The 17643-nt window shown below is 43.3% G+C and overlaps 1 protein-coding gene across 6 annotated transcripts in view; it reads left to right on the forward strand.

Moving 5' to 3' along the window:
* The window catches only part of LOC122928236 (heterogeneous nuclear ribonucleoprotein H-like), a 52096-nt gene extending 34499 nt beyond the window's left edge, over positions 1–17597 (forward strand). For 4 of the 6 annotated variants that reach the window (XM_044280863.1, XM_044280865.1, XM_044280866.1 and 1 more), the window contains one exon: positions 13693–14194. In XM_044280863.1, coding sequence (XP_044136798.1) covers positions 13693–13811 — 119 coding nt within the window. In that variant the 3' untranslated portion in view covers positions 13812–14194. Of the gene's footprint in view, positions 1–13692; positions 14195–17412 lie in introns of those variants that run through there. The other 2 variants (XM_044280867.1, XM_044280868.1) reach the window with 1 other exon arrangement.
* The last annotated feature ends 46 nt before the right edge of the window (positions 17598–17643 follow it).

Consider the following 17643-nt stretch of genomic DNA (forward strand, 5'->3'; position numbering starts at 1 on the left):
GGGTATAGCTGTGGAGGAGGGGCTTAACAGTTCTCACTTAGTGTCACGCCTCCTATGGAGATGAGCTATACCCAAGGTCTTCTGTGTCCCCCAAGGAAAGAGCGAGAAAGAGATTTTACTGGTAAGTTATACAAAAATCTCGTTATTGTGTTAAATGTGGAAAAAAAAATTATAACTTCATATCGCCACATCCGTAAAACTTGCTCTATAAAAATATCACATGATTTAACCCCTCAGGTGAACGCTGTAAAAAGCCATTTTGTCACCTTACATCACAAAGTGTAATAGCAAGCGATCAAAGTCATATGACCCCAAAATTGGACCAGTCATCTCATACTGAAAAAAATGAGCCCCTACGTAAGACATTCGCCTCCCCTTCCAAAAAAATATGGCTTTCAGAATATGGAGAAACTGAATGTAAAACTGAAGTTATATTTGGTATTGTCGCGTCATAACAACCTGCTTTATAAAAAAAAAAAAAAAGCTCATGATCTAACTTGTCAGATGAATGTTGTAAATAACGTTGGCAAAACTTTTTTTTTTTTTTTTTTTTTTTTTTTTTTTTTTGTTACCTTGCCTCACAAAGTGTAATATAGAGCAACCAAAAATCATCTGGACCCTAAAATAGTACCAACAAAACTGCCAGCTTATCCCGTAGTTTTCAAAATGGGGGTCACTATTTTTGTATTTTCTTCTCTAGGGGTGCATCAGGGGTCTTCAAATGTGACATAAAAGGTAAAATTATCCGAGTTACATCTGCCCTCCAAAAACCATATGGTGTTCCTTTCCTTCTGCGCCCTGCCGTGTGGCCATACAGTAGTTTTTGACCACATATGGGGTGTTTCTGTAAACTACAGTCAGGGCAATAAATAAAGGACTTTTGTTTAGCTGTTAACCTTTTTTCTTTCTTTAATTCTTGTGGAACACTTACAGGGGTAACAAAGTTTGTAAAATCAGTTTTGAATACCTTGAGGGGGTGTAGGTTCTAAAATGGGGTAACTTTTGGGTGGTTTCTTCTATGTAAGCCTCAGTGACTTCAGACCTGAACCTATAATTTATTTTATTTTTTTAAACATGGCTGTTTTGTTAGTGGCGGCACTTATCATTTCATGTAAACAATTATTGTTAATGGTGTTAATTTCCATCATTGGAGGGGGTTTTGGGTTTTTCCAGTACTGAGCAATTTTTGTTCTGGTTGCTAGAATTGCGTGAATGGTCACTATTCGATATGATTCGGGGAAAGAATCTAAGTTAATAGAGTAGGCTTTGGGCCATTGTTAGAGATTGTGGTACTACATATTTGTGATAAGATTATATTAACGGAATTATGTTTTGAAGAAAAATATATTTTTTAATTATACTGTTACTTAGTTAATACGATTGAATACGATTACATTTTAATGAGCATTAATGCCATTTACTTTCAAGAATTCCTCTAAATCCTTTTTAAAACTGTCCACGGTTCTTGCTGTGACCATCTCTGGAGGTACCGTATTTTTTGCCCTATAAGACGCACCTAGGAGGAAATGAGGAGAGAAATTTATTTTTTGGGAATTCATGGTGGTCTGCTTGCGATTTTAACGCAGACCCGTTAATTTCTCTCTCCCTCTCCCCCCAATGTGTTTTCTTGGAGTTAACTTTAATAGAAGAATACAATGATTTCAAGCACCACCACTCCCTTTTAACCCTTGACAACCACACTGTATATGTACAGCAGAAGTCTTCACTTTAAATGGCCATAGCCTCTGGTTTTCTGCTGTTTAAAAACAGACACAGAGCTAATGTCTGCAATAGGCGATAATGCGAATTGTAAACATTTAACAACTAAGGACTCTTTCACACTTGCGTTGTCCGGATCCGTCGTGTACTCCATTTGCCGGAATTACACGCCGGATCCGGAAAAACACAAGTGAACTGAAAGCATTTGAAGACGGATCAGTGTTCAAAATGCGTTCAGTGTTACTATGGCAGCCAGGACGCTATTAAAGTCATGGGGCGCCCTGATGTCACTCTGAAGTGCCCCGGGAGCCACTCGGACGGCAACTATACTGCTCCCCACTACACTTTACCATGGCAGACAGGACTCTAGCGTCCTTGCAGCCATGGTAACCATTCAGAAAAAGCTAAACGTCTGATCCGGTAATGCGCCGAAACAAAGTTTAGCTTAAGGCCGGATCCGGATCAATGCCTTTCAATGGCCATTAATTCTGGATCCGGCCTTGCGGCAAGTGTTCAGGCTTTTTGGCCAGAGCAAAAAGCGCAGCATGCTGCGGTATTTTCTCCGGCCAAAAAACTTTCCGGTCCGAAACTGAAGACATCCTGAACGGATTTCTCTCTATTCAGAATGCATGGGGATAATCCTGATCAGGATTCTTCTGGCATAGAGCCCCGACGACGGAACTCTATGCCGGAACAGAAGAACGCAAGTGTGAAAGAGCCCTTAGATGCTGTGGTCAATTGTGACCACAGCATTTGAGCAGTAAAAATCTTGTAGTGCTGCGCTCAATCACTGACACCGGGGAAGCTAATCTTTTGGTTGGTAATCATAATTTAAGTCAGCTGGAGGCTTGGATGCCTATCATAGGTATATTCCTATGTAGTCCTGTGACACTGAATGTTCTCATATGGTTATGTGAATGCAAAAATGTTATGTCTTTGGTAAACCGAGAAACGCCTGGTCCTAAAGGGGTTAAATATTGACATGGAAAATTTAACGATAACCTCACCAAAAAGGAATTAAATAACCACTTTAAAGTTAAACAGATTAAACAATGGGCTACTTTTTTCACATGAGGGCTTATTTGCGGGACAAGTTGTACTATAATGATTTTAATATTGCATACGATGTGGGGAGCTGGGAAAAATTCCAAATTGAGTAAAATTGAGGGGGGGGGGGGGGGGGAACACTCTTCCGCCAATTTTATGGGTTCCGTTTTTGCAGCATTCCCTATGGTAAAAATGACCTGTTCTTTTTTTTTTTTCTTTATTTTTTTTTTTCTTCTCAGGGTCAGTACGATTACGGCGATATCACATTTTATATAGTTTTTCATGCGCTGAGGTTAGGACTAATCATTTTTTCAAAAAAAATTCCCATGTTTTTCTGCTTCTCATGAAATCCATTTTGAAACTAAGTTTCTATTGACTTCCTGATTTTATACTTTTTGCTTTTGTTAGTGGTTTTTTAGTTTGTATTTTTTTTTTGACTTTTTAAAGTCTCAGTAGAGCTTCAGCTTAACTTCAGCACTGTGAAAGAAGTCCTGTTACTGTAATATAACAGATCGTATAACATTTCTGTTTTAGGCCTCATGCACACAACCGTTTTTCGGGTCCGCATCTTAGATGCAGCTTTTGTGGCTCGGGTGCGGACCAATTCACTTCAAAGGGGCCGCAAAAGATGTGTACAGCACTGTGTGCTGTCCGCATCTGTTGCTCTGTTCCGAGGCCCTGCAAAAAAAAAAATATAGCTTGTCCTATTATCCGTTTTGCGCACATGAATAGGCATGTCTACAATAGACCGCCCATAAAGGCATGTCTACAAAAGCCCCCATAAAGCTGTGGCAGAATTGCATTTTTTTTCCAATTCCACGCCATTTGGATATTTAGGCTAAAAACATGCCCTGCAGGTTTTCAAGTGCCAGTGAAAACTGATGGAATCACAATAATGCCTCATGCACACGGGCGGCTTCCGTTTTTTGCGGATCCAGTTTGCGAAGGGCAAAAAACGTCATGGTCGTGTGCATGAGGCATTATTGTGATTCCATCAGTTTTCACTGGCACTTGAAAACCTGCAGGGCATGTTTTTAGCCTAAATATCCAAATGGCGTGGAATTGGAAAAAAAATGCAATTCTGCCACAGCTTTATGGGGGCTTTTTTACGACATTCCATATGCGGTAACATTAACCTGTTACCTTCTTTCTCCAGGTCAGTATGATTACAATAACGCCACACTTGTGTAGTTTTTCTAGTGTTTTAAGGCTTTCACATCAATGTTTTCCTTTCCAGTATTGAGATCCGTCATAGGATCACAAAACCGGAGACTTTTTTTTTTTTTGTCCCCATTAATTGTCAATAGGGACTGAAGGGAATGCACCAGAATGCATTCCGTTTGGTTGTATTCCCATGCAGGACACAAGAGCTTCAAGCAGCATTTTTCTGTGTGTCATGGGGAAACTGATCATGTTGGATCCAGCATGAAATGCAATGTAAGTCAATGGTGCCAGATCAGTCGTCATCAACACAAAAGAAAATTGATCCTGCGCCCATGGACTTAGTTGTATTAGTGCCCGGATCTGTCTTGGTCAGTTTAGAGTTTACAACCAGATCTGTTCATAACAGATGTATTATCCTAACAGGTTTTTGCTGATCCCTGCTGGATCCAGCAAATATGCAGATATTAAAAATTACCAAAAATATATACTTTTGCTATATTCTGACCTTCTATAACTTTTGTATTTGTGTTCAGAGCTGTTTGACGGCACGTTTGCGGGCGATCTGTACTTCTAAGTGATACTATTTTGAAGTGCGTGCAGCATTTTTGATCACATAGTAACATCTGTCCATGTAGTTCAGCCTGTTATCCTGCAAGTTGATCCAGAGGAAGGCAAAAAATAACTGAGGTAGAAGCCAATTCTTCCTAACTCCAATCAGGCAATCAGAATAACTCCCAGGATCAATGACCCATCTCTAGTAGCTATAGCCTGCAATTAGGGATGAGCAAATCGACTTCAGGTGAAACATCCGAAGTCAATTCGCATAAAACTTCATTCTAATACTGTACAGAGAATGTATGTACATACAGTATTAGAATGTACTGGCTCCAATGAGCCGAAGTTATTGCTTCACAAAGTCTTGCAGGACTTCACGCAATAACTTCATAAATTTGTACTGTAAAAAAAAAATTCCTTTACCGTAAAGAATCCTTCTATGTTTGTGTACAAACCTCCTTTTCTCCAGATGCAGAGTATGTCCCCTCATCAGTCAGTGCTGGGATAATAGATGATGGGATAGATCTCTGTACTGTCCCCTGGTATATTTATACATGGTTATTAGATCTCCCTTCAGTTGCCTTTTTTTGATAATATTTCAGGGTACTGTAGTCCACCCATTCCAGTTATTACTTTAGTTGCCCTCCTCTGGACCCTCTCCAGCTCTGTCTGCCTTGTTCACAGGAGCCCAGAACTGTACACGGTACTCAATGTGTGGTCTGACTAGTGATTTGTAAAGTGATAGGACTATGTTCTCATCACGGGCATCTATGCCCCTTTTAATGCAACCCATTATCTTATTGGCCTTGGCAGCAGCTACTTGACACTGGTTTTTACTGCTTAGTTTGCTGTTCACCAAAATTCCTAGATCTTTTTCCATGTTAGTGTTTAGTATATACTGGTGACATGTATTATTCCTTCCCATGTGCATAACCTTACATTTGTCAGTGTTAAACCTCATCTACCACTTCTCTGCCCAAGCCTCCAATCTATCCAGATCGCTCTGTAGCAGTATACTGTCCTCTTCAGTGTTAATTACTTTACACCGTTTAGTGTCATCTGCAAAAATTTATTTTACTATGCAAGCCTTCTACAAGATCATTAATAAATATATTAAAGAGAATAGTAGATTTTTGGTGGGAGGTGAAGGGATTAAAACATATATATTTTTTTTTTATGTTCCCCCCCCATTTAAGCAATTTGCTGTATGGGATAAATGGTTAGATTTTAATAGTACGGGTGTTTTTCCACACAACGATGCCCATGGTAGTGTGTGTATTTATTATTGGTTATGTAGGTTTTTAATTTTGGGGAGACAAGTGATTTTAACTTATTGTTATATTTTAACATTTTTAAAATCCCGACTGAGATTAGGGAACTTATATCTCTGATATTTCAGGAATATACCAATAGGTGGCAGCATTGTATTTGTATAGTGCAAATTATGTTTTCAATTATGGCTATTTAGCCATCAATGAACCCAATGGTCAATCTAATGATTGTTAGTTTTACAAATGTAAACTGTAAGAAAGTACTTGTCCCGCAAAAAATAAGGCCTCATAAGGCTATGTGAATGGAAACATAAAGTTAGGAGTAGGGGAAGGCAGGGAGTGAAAAACAAAAAGGCAAAAATAGAAAATCTCAGGGTCCTTGAGGGGTTGAAGGTGGCACCATTTAGCTTGCAGACACTTAACCTCAGATGCCATGGTCAAACTCTGCAATTCCATTTTTTATTTATTTTCAATTCACTCTATTTGGAATTTCCCCTGCTATATTGTACGCAATATTAAATGGTGTCTTAAAGTACAATTTGTCCTGCAAAAAAAACAAGCCCTCATATGGCTGTGAATGGAAAACAATAAAAATGATGGCTCCGGGAAGGCAGAGCAAAAAACAAAAATGGAAAATTGCTGCATCAATAAGGGGTTGAATTGCACTTCTGTTTATTTTTTTATTAAACCTTTAAAAAAAAACTTGGCCTATGTCCCTCCAGATATAAAATGGAACAACAAAGTACTGCCCAGCAATAGTACCTATAATCTAGTGGGACAATGACAGTAAAGTGAAATGGATACTGAGAATAATTTCAGGACTAGTTGAATGCCAAGTAGAGTTGACTCTCCAACCTAGATCAAATACAGTTCATTCAAATGATGTATTGTCAACTTCCTGGATCAACTATCCCTACATATTTGTACAATCTCCCTAGGCAGTGACGCACAACTGGACGACGACGCACAAACTGGGACAAACACTAAGAGTAGCCATATGGGAAAAAAAAGGGGTTAAAAGTCAAACGTTCAAATCGGTAAAAGTTGCGCCAGAAGCAAACGTGAAACCCAAATCGTGCCAAAGAGTCAGAACCAAAAGATCAAATACGATACCAGAACATTAACAGCTAAAACCGTAGTCACAAGTCCAATCTAGAAATCAAGTCAGGGAAGCCTGCAGTATAGAAAGCCAGAGGATGCAAAATTCAGACATGGGTATACTGCAAGTGCCAGTGTTCCATGCCAAGGAAAACACAGCTCATGCCAGGTGGACCTGCTTCCCACACGCCCCCACATTGGGGCAGGGCCATGCCAAATTTCTGGTTCCCCTGGCAACTGGACGCTGCTGCCATAAGGGGCAGCAGCAACTGGGGAATTGACAGTACCCTTCCCTTCAGGAGGGGCCACTGGGCCCTCAGTAGGACTAGGTTTGTCGGGATGTAGCTGATGGAACTTTTTAACCAACTGATCAGCATAGACCTTATCGGCTAACACCCTTAACATCTCCTTAGGAACATAACCTTTCCAGTGAAACAGATGGGCCTAGGGCTGAAATGATTATTCGAATAACTCGATTAAATCGAGTCAAAAAATTCATCGATGCAGTTTCCCTGCATCGAGGAATCGTTTAGATCATGTGATCATGGAGCGGGAGTGAATTTAAGCGTCTCACTCACCGCTTCCGTGTCCTCCGGAGGCCAGAGAGGCAGGACTGAGCCGGCCGACACAGCTGAGGAGGAGGAGGGAGTCCCTCCCTCCCCACTGTGCGCGGCTGCCGCTGAAGACCAATGAGGACAGAGGAGGAGGGGAGGGACTGTGGCCACTGCGCTACCAATGACTGTGCCGGCCATATCCCACAGGGTCCCCCTCCCCCCCCCCCCCCCCGCCCCCCCCCCCCATCATTGGTGGCGGTGTCAGTTCCGATCGGAGCCCCAGCAGTGTAATGCTGGGGCTCCGATCGGTTACCATGGCAGCCAGGACGCTACTGAAGTCCTGGCTGCCATGGTATGTTAGTGAGCAGAGAGCAGCGCATTATACTCACGTGCGCTGTGGCCGGCGGTTGCTCCTTCTGTCTGTGCGGCGCATTGCTAATGCTGTAAGCACAGACAGAAGAAGGAGCGACCGGCGGCCACAGCGCACGTGAGTATAATGCGCTGCTCTCTGCTCACTAACATACCATGGCAGCCAGGGCTTCAGTAGCGTGACTCCTGGCTGCCATGGTAACCGATCGGAGTCCCAGCATTACACTGCTGGGGCTCCGATCGGAACTGACACTGCCACCAATGATGAGGGGGACCCTGTGGCCACTGCCACCAATGATTAATACTGGGGATGGGGGGGGGGGGGGTTTGCGTTAGCTGGGGGGGCAGGCAGATCAGAGGCTGGGGGGGCAGGCAGATCAGAGGCTGGGGGGGGGGGGGCAGGCAGATCAGGGGGGGGGGGGGGCAGGCAGATCAGAGGCTGGGGGGGGGCAGGCAGATCAGAGGCTGGGGGGGCAGGCAGATCAGAGGCTGGGGGGGGCAGGCAGATCAGAGGCTGGGGGGGGGCCAGGCAGATCAGAGGCTGGGGGGGGGGGCAGGCAGATCAGAGGCTGGGGGGGGGGGCAGGCAGATCAGAGGCTGGGGGGGGCAGGCAGATCAGAGGCTGGGGGGGGGGCAGGCAGATCAGAGGCTGGGGGGGGGGCAGGCAGATCAGAGGCTGGGGGGGGGGCAGGCAGATCAGAGGCGGGGGGGGGCAGGCAGATCAGAGGTGGGGGGGGGGCAGGCAGATCAGAGGCGGGGGGGGGGGGCAGGCAGATCAGAGGCGGGGGGGGGGCAGGCAGATCAGAGGCGGGGGGGGGGGCAGGCAGATCAGAGGCGGGGGGGGGGGCAGGCAGATCAGAGGCGGGGGGGGGCAGGCAGATCAGAGGCGGGGGGGGGCAGGCAGATCAGAGGCGGGGGGGGGGCAGGCAGATCAGAGGCGGGGGGGGGGGGCAGGCAGATCAGAGGCTGGGGGGGGGGCAGGCAGATCAGAGGCTGGGGGGGGGGCAGGCAGATCAGAGGCTGGGGGGGGGGGCAGGCAGATCAGAGGCGGGGGGGGGGGGGCAGGCAGATCAGAGGCTGGGGGGGCGGGGCAGGCAGATCAGAGGCGGGGGGGGGGCAGGCAGATCAGAGGCTGGGGGGGGGGCAGGCAGATCAGAGGCTGGGGGGGGGCAGGCAGATCAGAGGCTGGGGGGGGGCAGGCAGATCAGAGGCTGGGGGGGGGCAGGCAGATCAGAGGCTGGGGGGAGGCAGATAGAGAGTGGTTAATGGAGGCTGCAAGCACCACCTTGGCATGTATAAAGTTATTGGTTTAGAGAGGGGTTAATGAAGGCACCTCCAAGGTGCTTTCATTAACCTCTTCAAACCAATAACTTTATACATGCCTAATGCCAAGGTGCTTCCATTAACCCCTCCAAACCCAATGGGCATGTATAAAGTTATTGGTTTGGAGGGGTTAATGGAAGCACCTTGGCATTAGGCATGCATAAAGTTATTAACCCCTTCAAACCAATAACTTTATACATACCTAATTACGTACGTTATTTTAAGTAGCTTTTTCTTATTAGATTACTCGATGAATCGAGAAATATAATCGATAGAATACTCGATTACAAAAATATTCGTTTACTGCAGCCCTAGATGGGCCCCTTTCACACGAGCAAGTATTCTGTGCGGTTGCAATCAGTGATGTGAACGCATTGCGCCCGCATGGAATCCAGACCCATTCATTTCAATGGGGCGGTGTTCAAGAGCGTTGGTTTTCAGAGATCACTTGTGCGTTGTGTGAAAATCGCAGCATGTTCTATAATTTTTCACAACGCTGGCCCCATAGAAGTGAATGGGGCTGTGTGAAAATCGCATCCTCACTTGCTTGCGGATGCGTGTTTTGCTTTTTACAGATGGTTGCTAAGAGATGTTTGTATATCTTTTTATATATTTTTTTTTAATCACATGAGTGCAAAACGCTTTAAACTACATTGCACCCGCGCAATAAAAACTGAATGCGATCTCATACAAAACTGAATGCCCTTGCTTGCAAAACTGCGCATTTTTCACTGAACGCATTTTGCAATGCATCAGGATCTAATCCGCTCACGCTCGTATGCAAGGGGCCATATTGTAATTTATTACGGATGATAAAAGGGTCAAAAGCGCCTGAGTCAAACGAAAAACCCAAAGAGCCAGAACCAGGAGATCAAATATGATGCCAGAAGCCAACACTATAGTCAAATCCAGAAATCAAAAGCCAGGGAAGACTGCTATAATCACTGTGAGCATTAGAGGGAGTCAGAGGATGAAAAATTCATCAGCATACTGCAGGTGCCAGCCTTTTTTTATGCCGCTCTCCGCATCTTTCTCTGCTGGCCTTGCCTTTTTGCATTCAAAATCCTGCGCCGCGGCCGTACCTATATTCAATGTGCGCAGGCGCACTGAGAGGCGGCCGCTCCATCCTCAATGCACCTGCGCCGGGTGTGGATGTGACGTCTGCGCAGGCGCCGGATTTTGAATGCAAACAGGCAGGGCCAGCAGAGAACGATTTCGTTCCCTGGCCCTGTCTATCACAATGCGGAGGAGGCGTCATTAGGATCGGAGGATGCGGCTGCTACCAGCAAGTAGCCGTCCTACTTGCTGGTAGCAAAGTAATTTACATATTTTAAAAATGGCTTTTTATAAAATTCTACTGAACCAAAATGATTATTTAACTTATGTATAGGGAGCTCGCAGGATAGGGATTATCGGTAAACCCCCAAAAAAAAAACTTAAGTGGGCTGACAGAAGCCCTTTTAGATCTTTTTTGGTAAATAAATTCAATTAATCCATTCACAATCAGTGATGGCTAGTTTGCATTGTTCGCCTGCGAACACATGCGGGCTGCTATCTTTTTTTCACAAGTCCGGTGATGCACGGGTAAGCCCTTACCTGTGCACGAGCCGGTCTGAAATCAAATGCGGTCACCGGCAGCAGGCAGTTCTGAGAACAGCCGCCGGGGGCCTTCATCAGGCTGTTCTCGGAACTGCCTGGAACAGAGTTGAGAAAAATACCTTAATACTAACTTCTACAAACCTATGAATACAGAATCAAACTAATATGAAAAGTTGTTATAATATGCAAGTAGATGAAATGAAATTTGAATAACAACTTTTCATATTAGGTTGATTCTGTATTCATAGGTTTGTAGCAGTTAGGATTAAGGTATTTTCTCAACTCTGTTCATGTTATAACATTTTTGCTGTGAAGAGGCATGTGATCTCTGCTGAGTCAAATTCAGTTTTGGAACTGCAAAAGTAAAGTAAGTCATATACAGCGGCGCCCTGGTATCTCACTGCACTTACTATTATGCCTGAGCGCCGCTCCATTCTCCCGTTATGTCCTCCGGTATGTTCAGGGACTTGGTTATAGTAGGAGGAGTATGCCCTTGTTCTGCTGGGCATCGTCTCCTAGGCTGTAGCGCTGGCCAATCGCAGCGCAGAGCTCACAGCCTGGGAGAAAAAAAACTCCCAGGCTGTGAGCTCTGCACTATGATTGGCCAGCGCTACAGCCTAGGAGAAGGAGACGCCCAGCAGAACAAGGGCAGACTCCTACTATAAGTCCCTGAACATACCGAAGGACATAACTGGAGAACGGAGCGGCGACCAGGGATAATAAGTGCAGTGAGATCCCTGGGCGCAGCTGTAATCTCATAATACTTAGTTTGCAATGTTTTTCCAGGTGGAAGGTCCTCTTAAGAATTCGTATCTGTAAAGATAGTTTGCTACATATTTCCACATGACCTTGGTGTCTGGCAGTGTGAAGCTTTTTTCACCAGACATCTTGTGTCACTTTATTTTTCTTTTTTCCCACTTTGCAGGGCACATGGGGCTTTCTTGTTAAATAAAAATTACAGTATAAGACGCAACGGCCCATAAGATGCGCATAGGCTTTTGAGGAGGAAAATGGGAAATACTTTCCATTACACCTCACACCACCAATATTAATCAGACCTCAGCTCACAGCCCCAATCAGATCCCCAATGTTAATAAGACCTCAGATCAGAACACAATATAAATACCCCCACCCCCCAATCAGACATCAGATGAGACCCCCATGCCTCATATCAGTCCCCTAGCCATATGGTTATCAGCCCCCAGCCATTTTCTTGCATGCTGTTTTAAAGGATAACTGTCATATATTGTCACTCAAAATTCAATTTTCATATGTTGCTGCTTTGGTTAAAATCTGTAATCGCTAAATATTGTTCACATACCACTTGTTTAAGATTCCGTCCATAGCAACCGCCCCTCACAAGACTTCTTTCTGACTATCTTCTCAAGATGGCCGCCGATGCCCTTACACTGAGGCTAAGACCGTCCTTACCCTGAGGCTAAGACCTAATTCCCTAACTACCCAGAATTCATTCGGCTCATCTCAGGAACGCGCAGCCTCTCCCCAACCAATCGGCTTTTTCTCCAGACTTAAACACGCCCTCTTCCTCCTGAGTAGTTGATTCTAATAGCAAATTTTTATTGCGAATATCTCTGTATGCACTATACCGGTCCGACGGGAGCACACATGCTGTGTTTGGGACTGCCCGCTACAACATTATCCGTCTTCTGCATATAGAAGATGGGAGACTGAGGACACATAGAAACGCTGTTTTAGCCGCACCAATGAAATGCCTGGGGGAGGAAAGAACATGCTGCAAATACTAGGTAATTCAATACCTATACAAGAGTATTAACTAGGGAACTAAGGTAAACTTAGTCAGACCAATCCAATTACATTTAAAAAGTTACCCTTTAAAGTAATTCAATATTTGCCCAAAAATTGTCCAATTGTCCTCTGCATAGAGATTTCAAATTGTACACAGTACAATGTCACAATAGGCTTAATGCAAACCCCTATTTTAGCTTCCTTAGATTTTGCCTCTGTATGTGGACGTTAAGAACAGCTCAAGCAAGATGGCTGCCCCATAATCATGCTCACCAAATTGAATAAAAAAAATCTACAATCAGAAAATATTAGATTAGAAAAAGGATATGTGCTACTGTCTGATTTTTTTTTAACTGGCAGTTGAAATTTTTGGTGACACATTTCCTTTAAAAGATCATATATCAGAGTTCTTGAATGTGTAGATACTCCTTCTGCTGAGTATGAGCACTTCAGGGTGGATTGGTCATAGTCCCTGTTGGGAAACTTGTCTGCCACCCAGATAAGTAATAATCTGCCGTGCCCAGAATTGATTGATTTGGAGCATTAAGTACCAGGCCAGCGGGTGATTCTGGGGAGATATTTTGTGATGCACTGTGGTATTTGGTTCTGCCGGAAAGTATTTTGTGCTGCAATAGGGTATTGCTGGCGCCACCGAATTGTGTTGCCCTGTCTTCTGTAAACTTGGACCTGTCTACAACATGAGGCAACTTTATAATTTCTTCTTCCAGGGCCACTAAGTTCCCAGTCTGCCCCTGTGTTCAGTAAACATGGGCTGCATACACAGGGACCAACCATTAGCCCTTTAATTTACATGATGATGTAGGGATTGGGTTACCTAAAGGGTAAAGTTGTCCAGGATTTTCATATTGATGGTCTATTCTCAGGATTGAAGTTACTAAACATTGGATTTTGCTGTGTAGTTCTAATGCCTACGCTTCAACAAAATAGTTGAACTGCTGTGTCAGAACCTTGCTTTATTTATTTTATGCACTTATATAGCGCTACTATATTCTTCAGTGATTTACAGACATCATCCAACTGTCCCCAATGAGGCCACACAATATAAGGTCCCTATCAGTATGTCTGATTATTCCAGAGTATAGGCCATCAAAATCCTGGACAAACCTTTTTAAGACTTAAAATGATTTTATGTATAATATATATATATATATATATATATATATATATATATATATATATATATTTTTTTTTTTTTTTTGTTCTAGGAAGTCAAAGTGGTTTAAACAACAATTACTACAGCAGTGGAACACGAGGCTCACTGGGAATGAATGGAATTGCTGGAATGTCTAGCAGCGTGAACATGAGTGCTGCTTGGGGAATATAAGTGTATATTTGACCCTATATTGTAGAGCCTTTTTTTTTTTTTCCTCGTGGAATTATTTTGTACTTTTGCTTACTATAAGACCATTTTATTAATGTGGTATTTCAGTATTTGGTCTGTCAAAGACGCTGTTAAATATTGTAACTACATGCAGCTGTTTTCTGTTTGAAATCTCATCAGCTGTTTTTTATATTGTAATGTATTTGCTTTGACGGTACTTAAAAGAATTGTGCCTGCTATATTCTTTAATGCATATTCAGTTTTTTCCCCTTTCGCAGTTTGAGGTGTGTTGGGTTTTTTTTTTTTTTTTTGGTCCCTTTTTTCTTTCAGCTATGTCATGTGTGTAGATGTTTCTCATCTTTTGACCAATAAATTTGAAAACAATATTTGTGAGTAGTATTTTGTCACACCGGAGATAAAATCCCTGTCTCCATTTCACTGGTTGTCCTTCTTTGGATGACCTTTTGGTAGGTACTAAGCACTGAAATGTATTGAGAACACCTCACAAGATCTGAAGATATATTGATCCATCACTATTTCTCAGCATTGGTCAGATCCTTGACCTGTTGGTGATTTTGATCTCATTGCTTCTCTATGTATACTGGGGACTTGACTGTTCCTGAAGCAATAATACAGGTGCATCAGGATTAATTAGAACATCATCATCAAAGTTAATATATTTCAATTAAAAAAGGACTCTTAAATTGATTACTCTATAGACTAATAGAAGTGTTTTATTTCTTTTAATGTTTTGTTATAGTTTGCTGCTAATACAAACACTTTTGTTTGTTTTTTCTTAGAAAATTAGAATATTGTGAAAGTTCAATATTGTAGACTCCTGGTGTCACACTCTAATCGGATAATCAATACAAAACCTCTAAAAGGGAAGGCTTCCTAAGCCTTTAAATGGTTCCTTAGTCTGGTTCAATAGGTCACACAATCATAAGCAAGACTATTGACTTCACAGTTGTACAGCAGACTGTACCCTCCAAGTAAGCCACAAAAGGTTGTTGCTAAATACAGTAAACTGTCTATTCACAGTGCCGTATTAATGCAAGATTGAGTTGGATTATCAAAAAAAGGCCATTCAATAATTTGGGGGACATTTAAAAGGAGTGGATTGCACCCAGGATGTGGGCTACAACTGTTGCATTCCTTGAATCAAGCCACTTAGCCCAGGTAACGCTTCTGACATTTCTGGGTCATAAGTAACAAAATTAAAAGACTAGACAGTGGTCCAAAGTCCTGTTTTCAGATGGAAGTAAACTTTTGCATTTCATTTGGAAATCAAGGTCCCAGAGTCTGGTGGAAGAGTGGAGAGGCACGCAATCAAAGTTGCTTCGGGTCCGGTGTAAAGTTTCCACAGACAGTTTGGAGAGCCATGTAATCTGATTGTGTTGATCCACTGTGTTATATCCAAAATCGGTGCAGCAGTTTACCAGGATGTTTTACAGCATTTCATGCCTCCTGCTGACAAGCTTTATGGAGATGCTTTTATGAAGTTTTTTTTTTAATGAATAAACTTTGGATCTATGATCCGAAAATCGATTCGCTCAAGCCTAGTACTAAGCAGTGAACCTCAAGTCACGTATAGTCAGTAGAGAAATCTCAAGACTGTTTGGTCAAGAGCCACTTCAACCCAATGCCGAAGGTGGGCATGTGGCTTAACAAAATGGCTAAAGTGACCTTTAGATGTGGCTTGTACATTGCCTGTGAGAATATTACAGTCTAAAACAGTCAATAGCACAGTGATGGTCAAATTTTCCTTATCAGATTTCAGCACTTGCAGATCCCCTGGAGTTTCTTTTTTGAAGTGTTCTTGCCCATTTTATTTGTGGTGGGCAAAACTAAACATGAGTTTTGGAAGAGAATCTGGGAACACGTAGGTAACGTCACTAATAAAAGGGACACGGAGAGCATGTTAAGAGTAAATGTGGGGGGGGGGATCAATTAAGTTTGTAGAGATGATCCTGGTCCCCCTAACCCTAGGGCTGTGTTGTAAGAAATATTAATTATTATAAATAGAATGTTGGCTAGTTCTGGCTTCGCTTCCTATCTAGATCTCCCTGTTCCCTTACTATCCTGGAGAGCAAATGTATTTTGGACTATAGCAGCGACACACTGTGCACTGTATTATATTAAAAACTACTACCTACAAACAGTCTCCTCAGCTCAAGAAATGGTACATTTATTTTAAATAAATGTGACATGATTTAAAAAGATGAGAAAACCACAAAAAATAAAGGTGCAGTTCCCCTGAGGGATGGTAGGAGAATACATTGGTACAATGTACATATAATTGCCTGCATCAGAGTAACTGATATTAGAGATGAAGCTGTCCACAAAAATGTGCACCAATTAGAGATGTCCACAAATACCAGTAATTAAACGTAAATGCCAGGACATATTATCCCAAGCTTATGTGCAAAAAATGACCCCTATATAACAGACAATTCACATGAGATAGGTGACCGAAATTAAATGTAACATTTATTATAAAGTTACTAAAGTATGAACCCAAGAAATGTATAGCAAATGATTCACAAAATAATCTGCAAAAGTGCAGATGGTAATTGGCATACCAAAAAGAATAAAGCACAGTGGTTTATAGGATAGTAATATTGGGGAGATAAAGGTGCTGGGTCTATGACCATCTCCCGAAGTCTAACTCCTTAATACACACACTCAAAGTGTCCGTATAGCTCCCTCTCTGGAGGCGATGGTGACTGGCCAGGTTCGTCAAGATAGCTCAGGAAAGGGGAAGAAAGAAAACAAACAGCTATAACACATGTCCTGCCGTGTTTTCTTGGCCTACACCAAAACATCAGGTGTTGATATAGCTCCAAAGCAAAGATCAAACAGATTTCAATTTCACCACCATGATGGCACACATGAGATTGACCCCTGACCTCTGTAGGGGCAGGAACAGAAGGGTTAAATTGACCCCTCCCACCACCATACACCAGTGTGTTCCTGCCCCTACAGTGGCCAGGACGGAGAAAGTCTTCTCTGCCAGTCATGGAGGTGAAAACCTTGTCTACCCCTTATTTTTTATTTTACAAAAATACCTGGGAGCTCGTCTCTTCCCTTGTGGGCACCTCATTCCGGGTACGTCCCCTGATCTCCGGAGGCGCATGCCGAAGCTGGCAGGGTCTCGCTACCTGTTGATCAGGAGCCTGCCCTGTGGCTGCCACATCTCCTAGTGAGATCAGCTGGCCAGAATGTCCCACGTGTGTGGCCGTCTGACGTCCCTTCCGGGTTAAGACTCATACCTGGCAGTGACTAAATCTCGGGCGGGGAATTAAAAAAGGACCAGCTTAGGAGACTCCGTGCAAATACCCGACTCCGTTCCTCGCCGACACAGCCTCATGTCGGACCAGGAGCTAAAGCAGCCCAAAGAGCAGGATGCTCCAACGCAAACCGTGAGTGTTCAGTCCTGTGTTGTGGCAGCAGACCCACCTGGGGTCTATGGTGGAATTATAGGAGGGGGGGGGGGGGGTTATATATAGCATGGGGCTTGCTCCCCACTTTTTCAGTGTATACAACACCTTCTATTGATGTACTATACATTGAATCCTGCATTAATACAGCTTCTCTCTCATAGGTCTCTAAGCAAACCTTGAAGAAACCCAGGAAGACTGAGATGCATCCAATGCTGTACTAAACTTCCTGATAATTATATTAAAAAGCTCTGTAAGGAGTGTGTCACGAAACGGCCCTGAGCGTGCCGTCCAGCGGGCCACGTGACTAATAACTCAGACAATTTGAGAGACCATTTTCCTTCCTTTTATATTTCGGTTGTGCGTTTAAGTGTATGGACATCTTATTTCGTGCT

The sequence above is a fragment of the Bufo gargarizans genome, chromosome 2 (genome assembly GCF_014858855.1).
Source record: "Bufo gargarizans isolate SCDJY-AF-19 chromosome 2, ASM1485885v1, whole genome shotgun sequence".
Classification (NCBI taxonomy): Eukaryota; Metazoa; Chordata; class Amphibia; order Anura; family Bufonidae; genus Bufo; species Bufo gargarizans.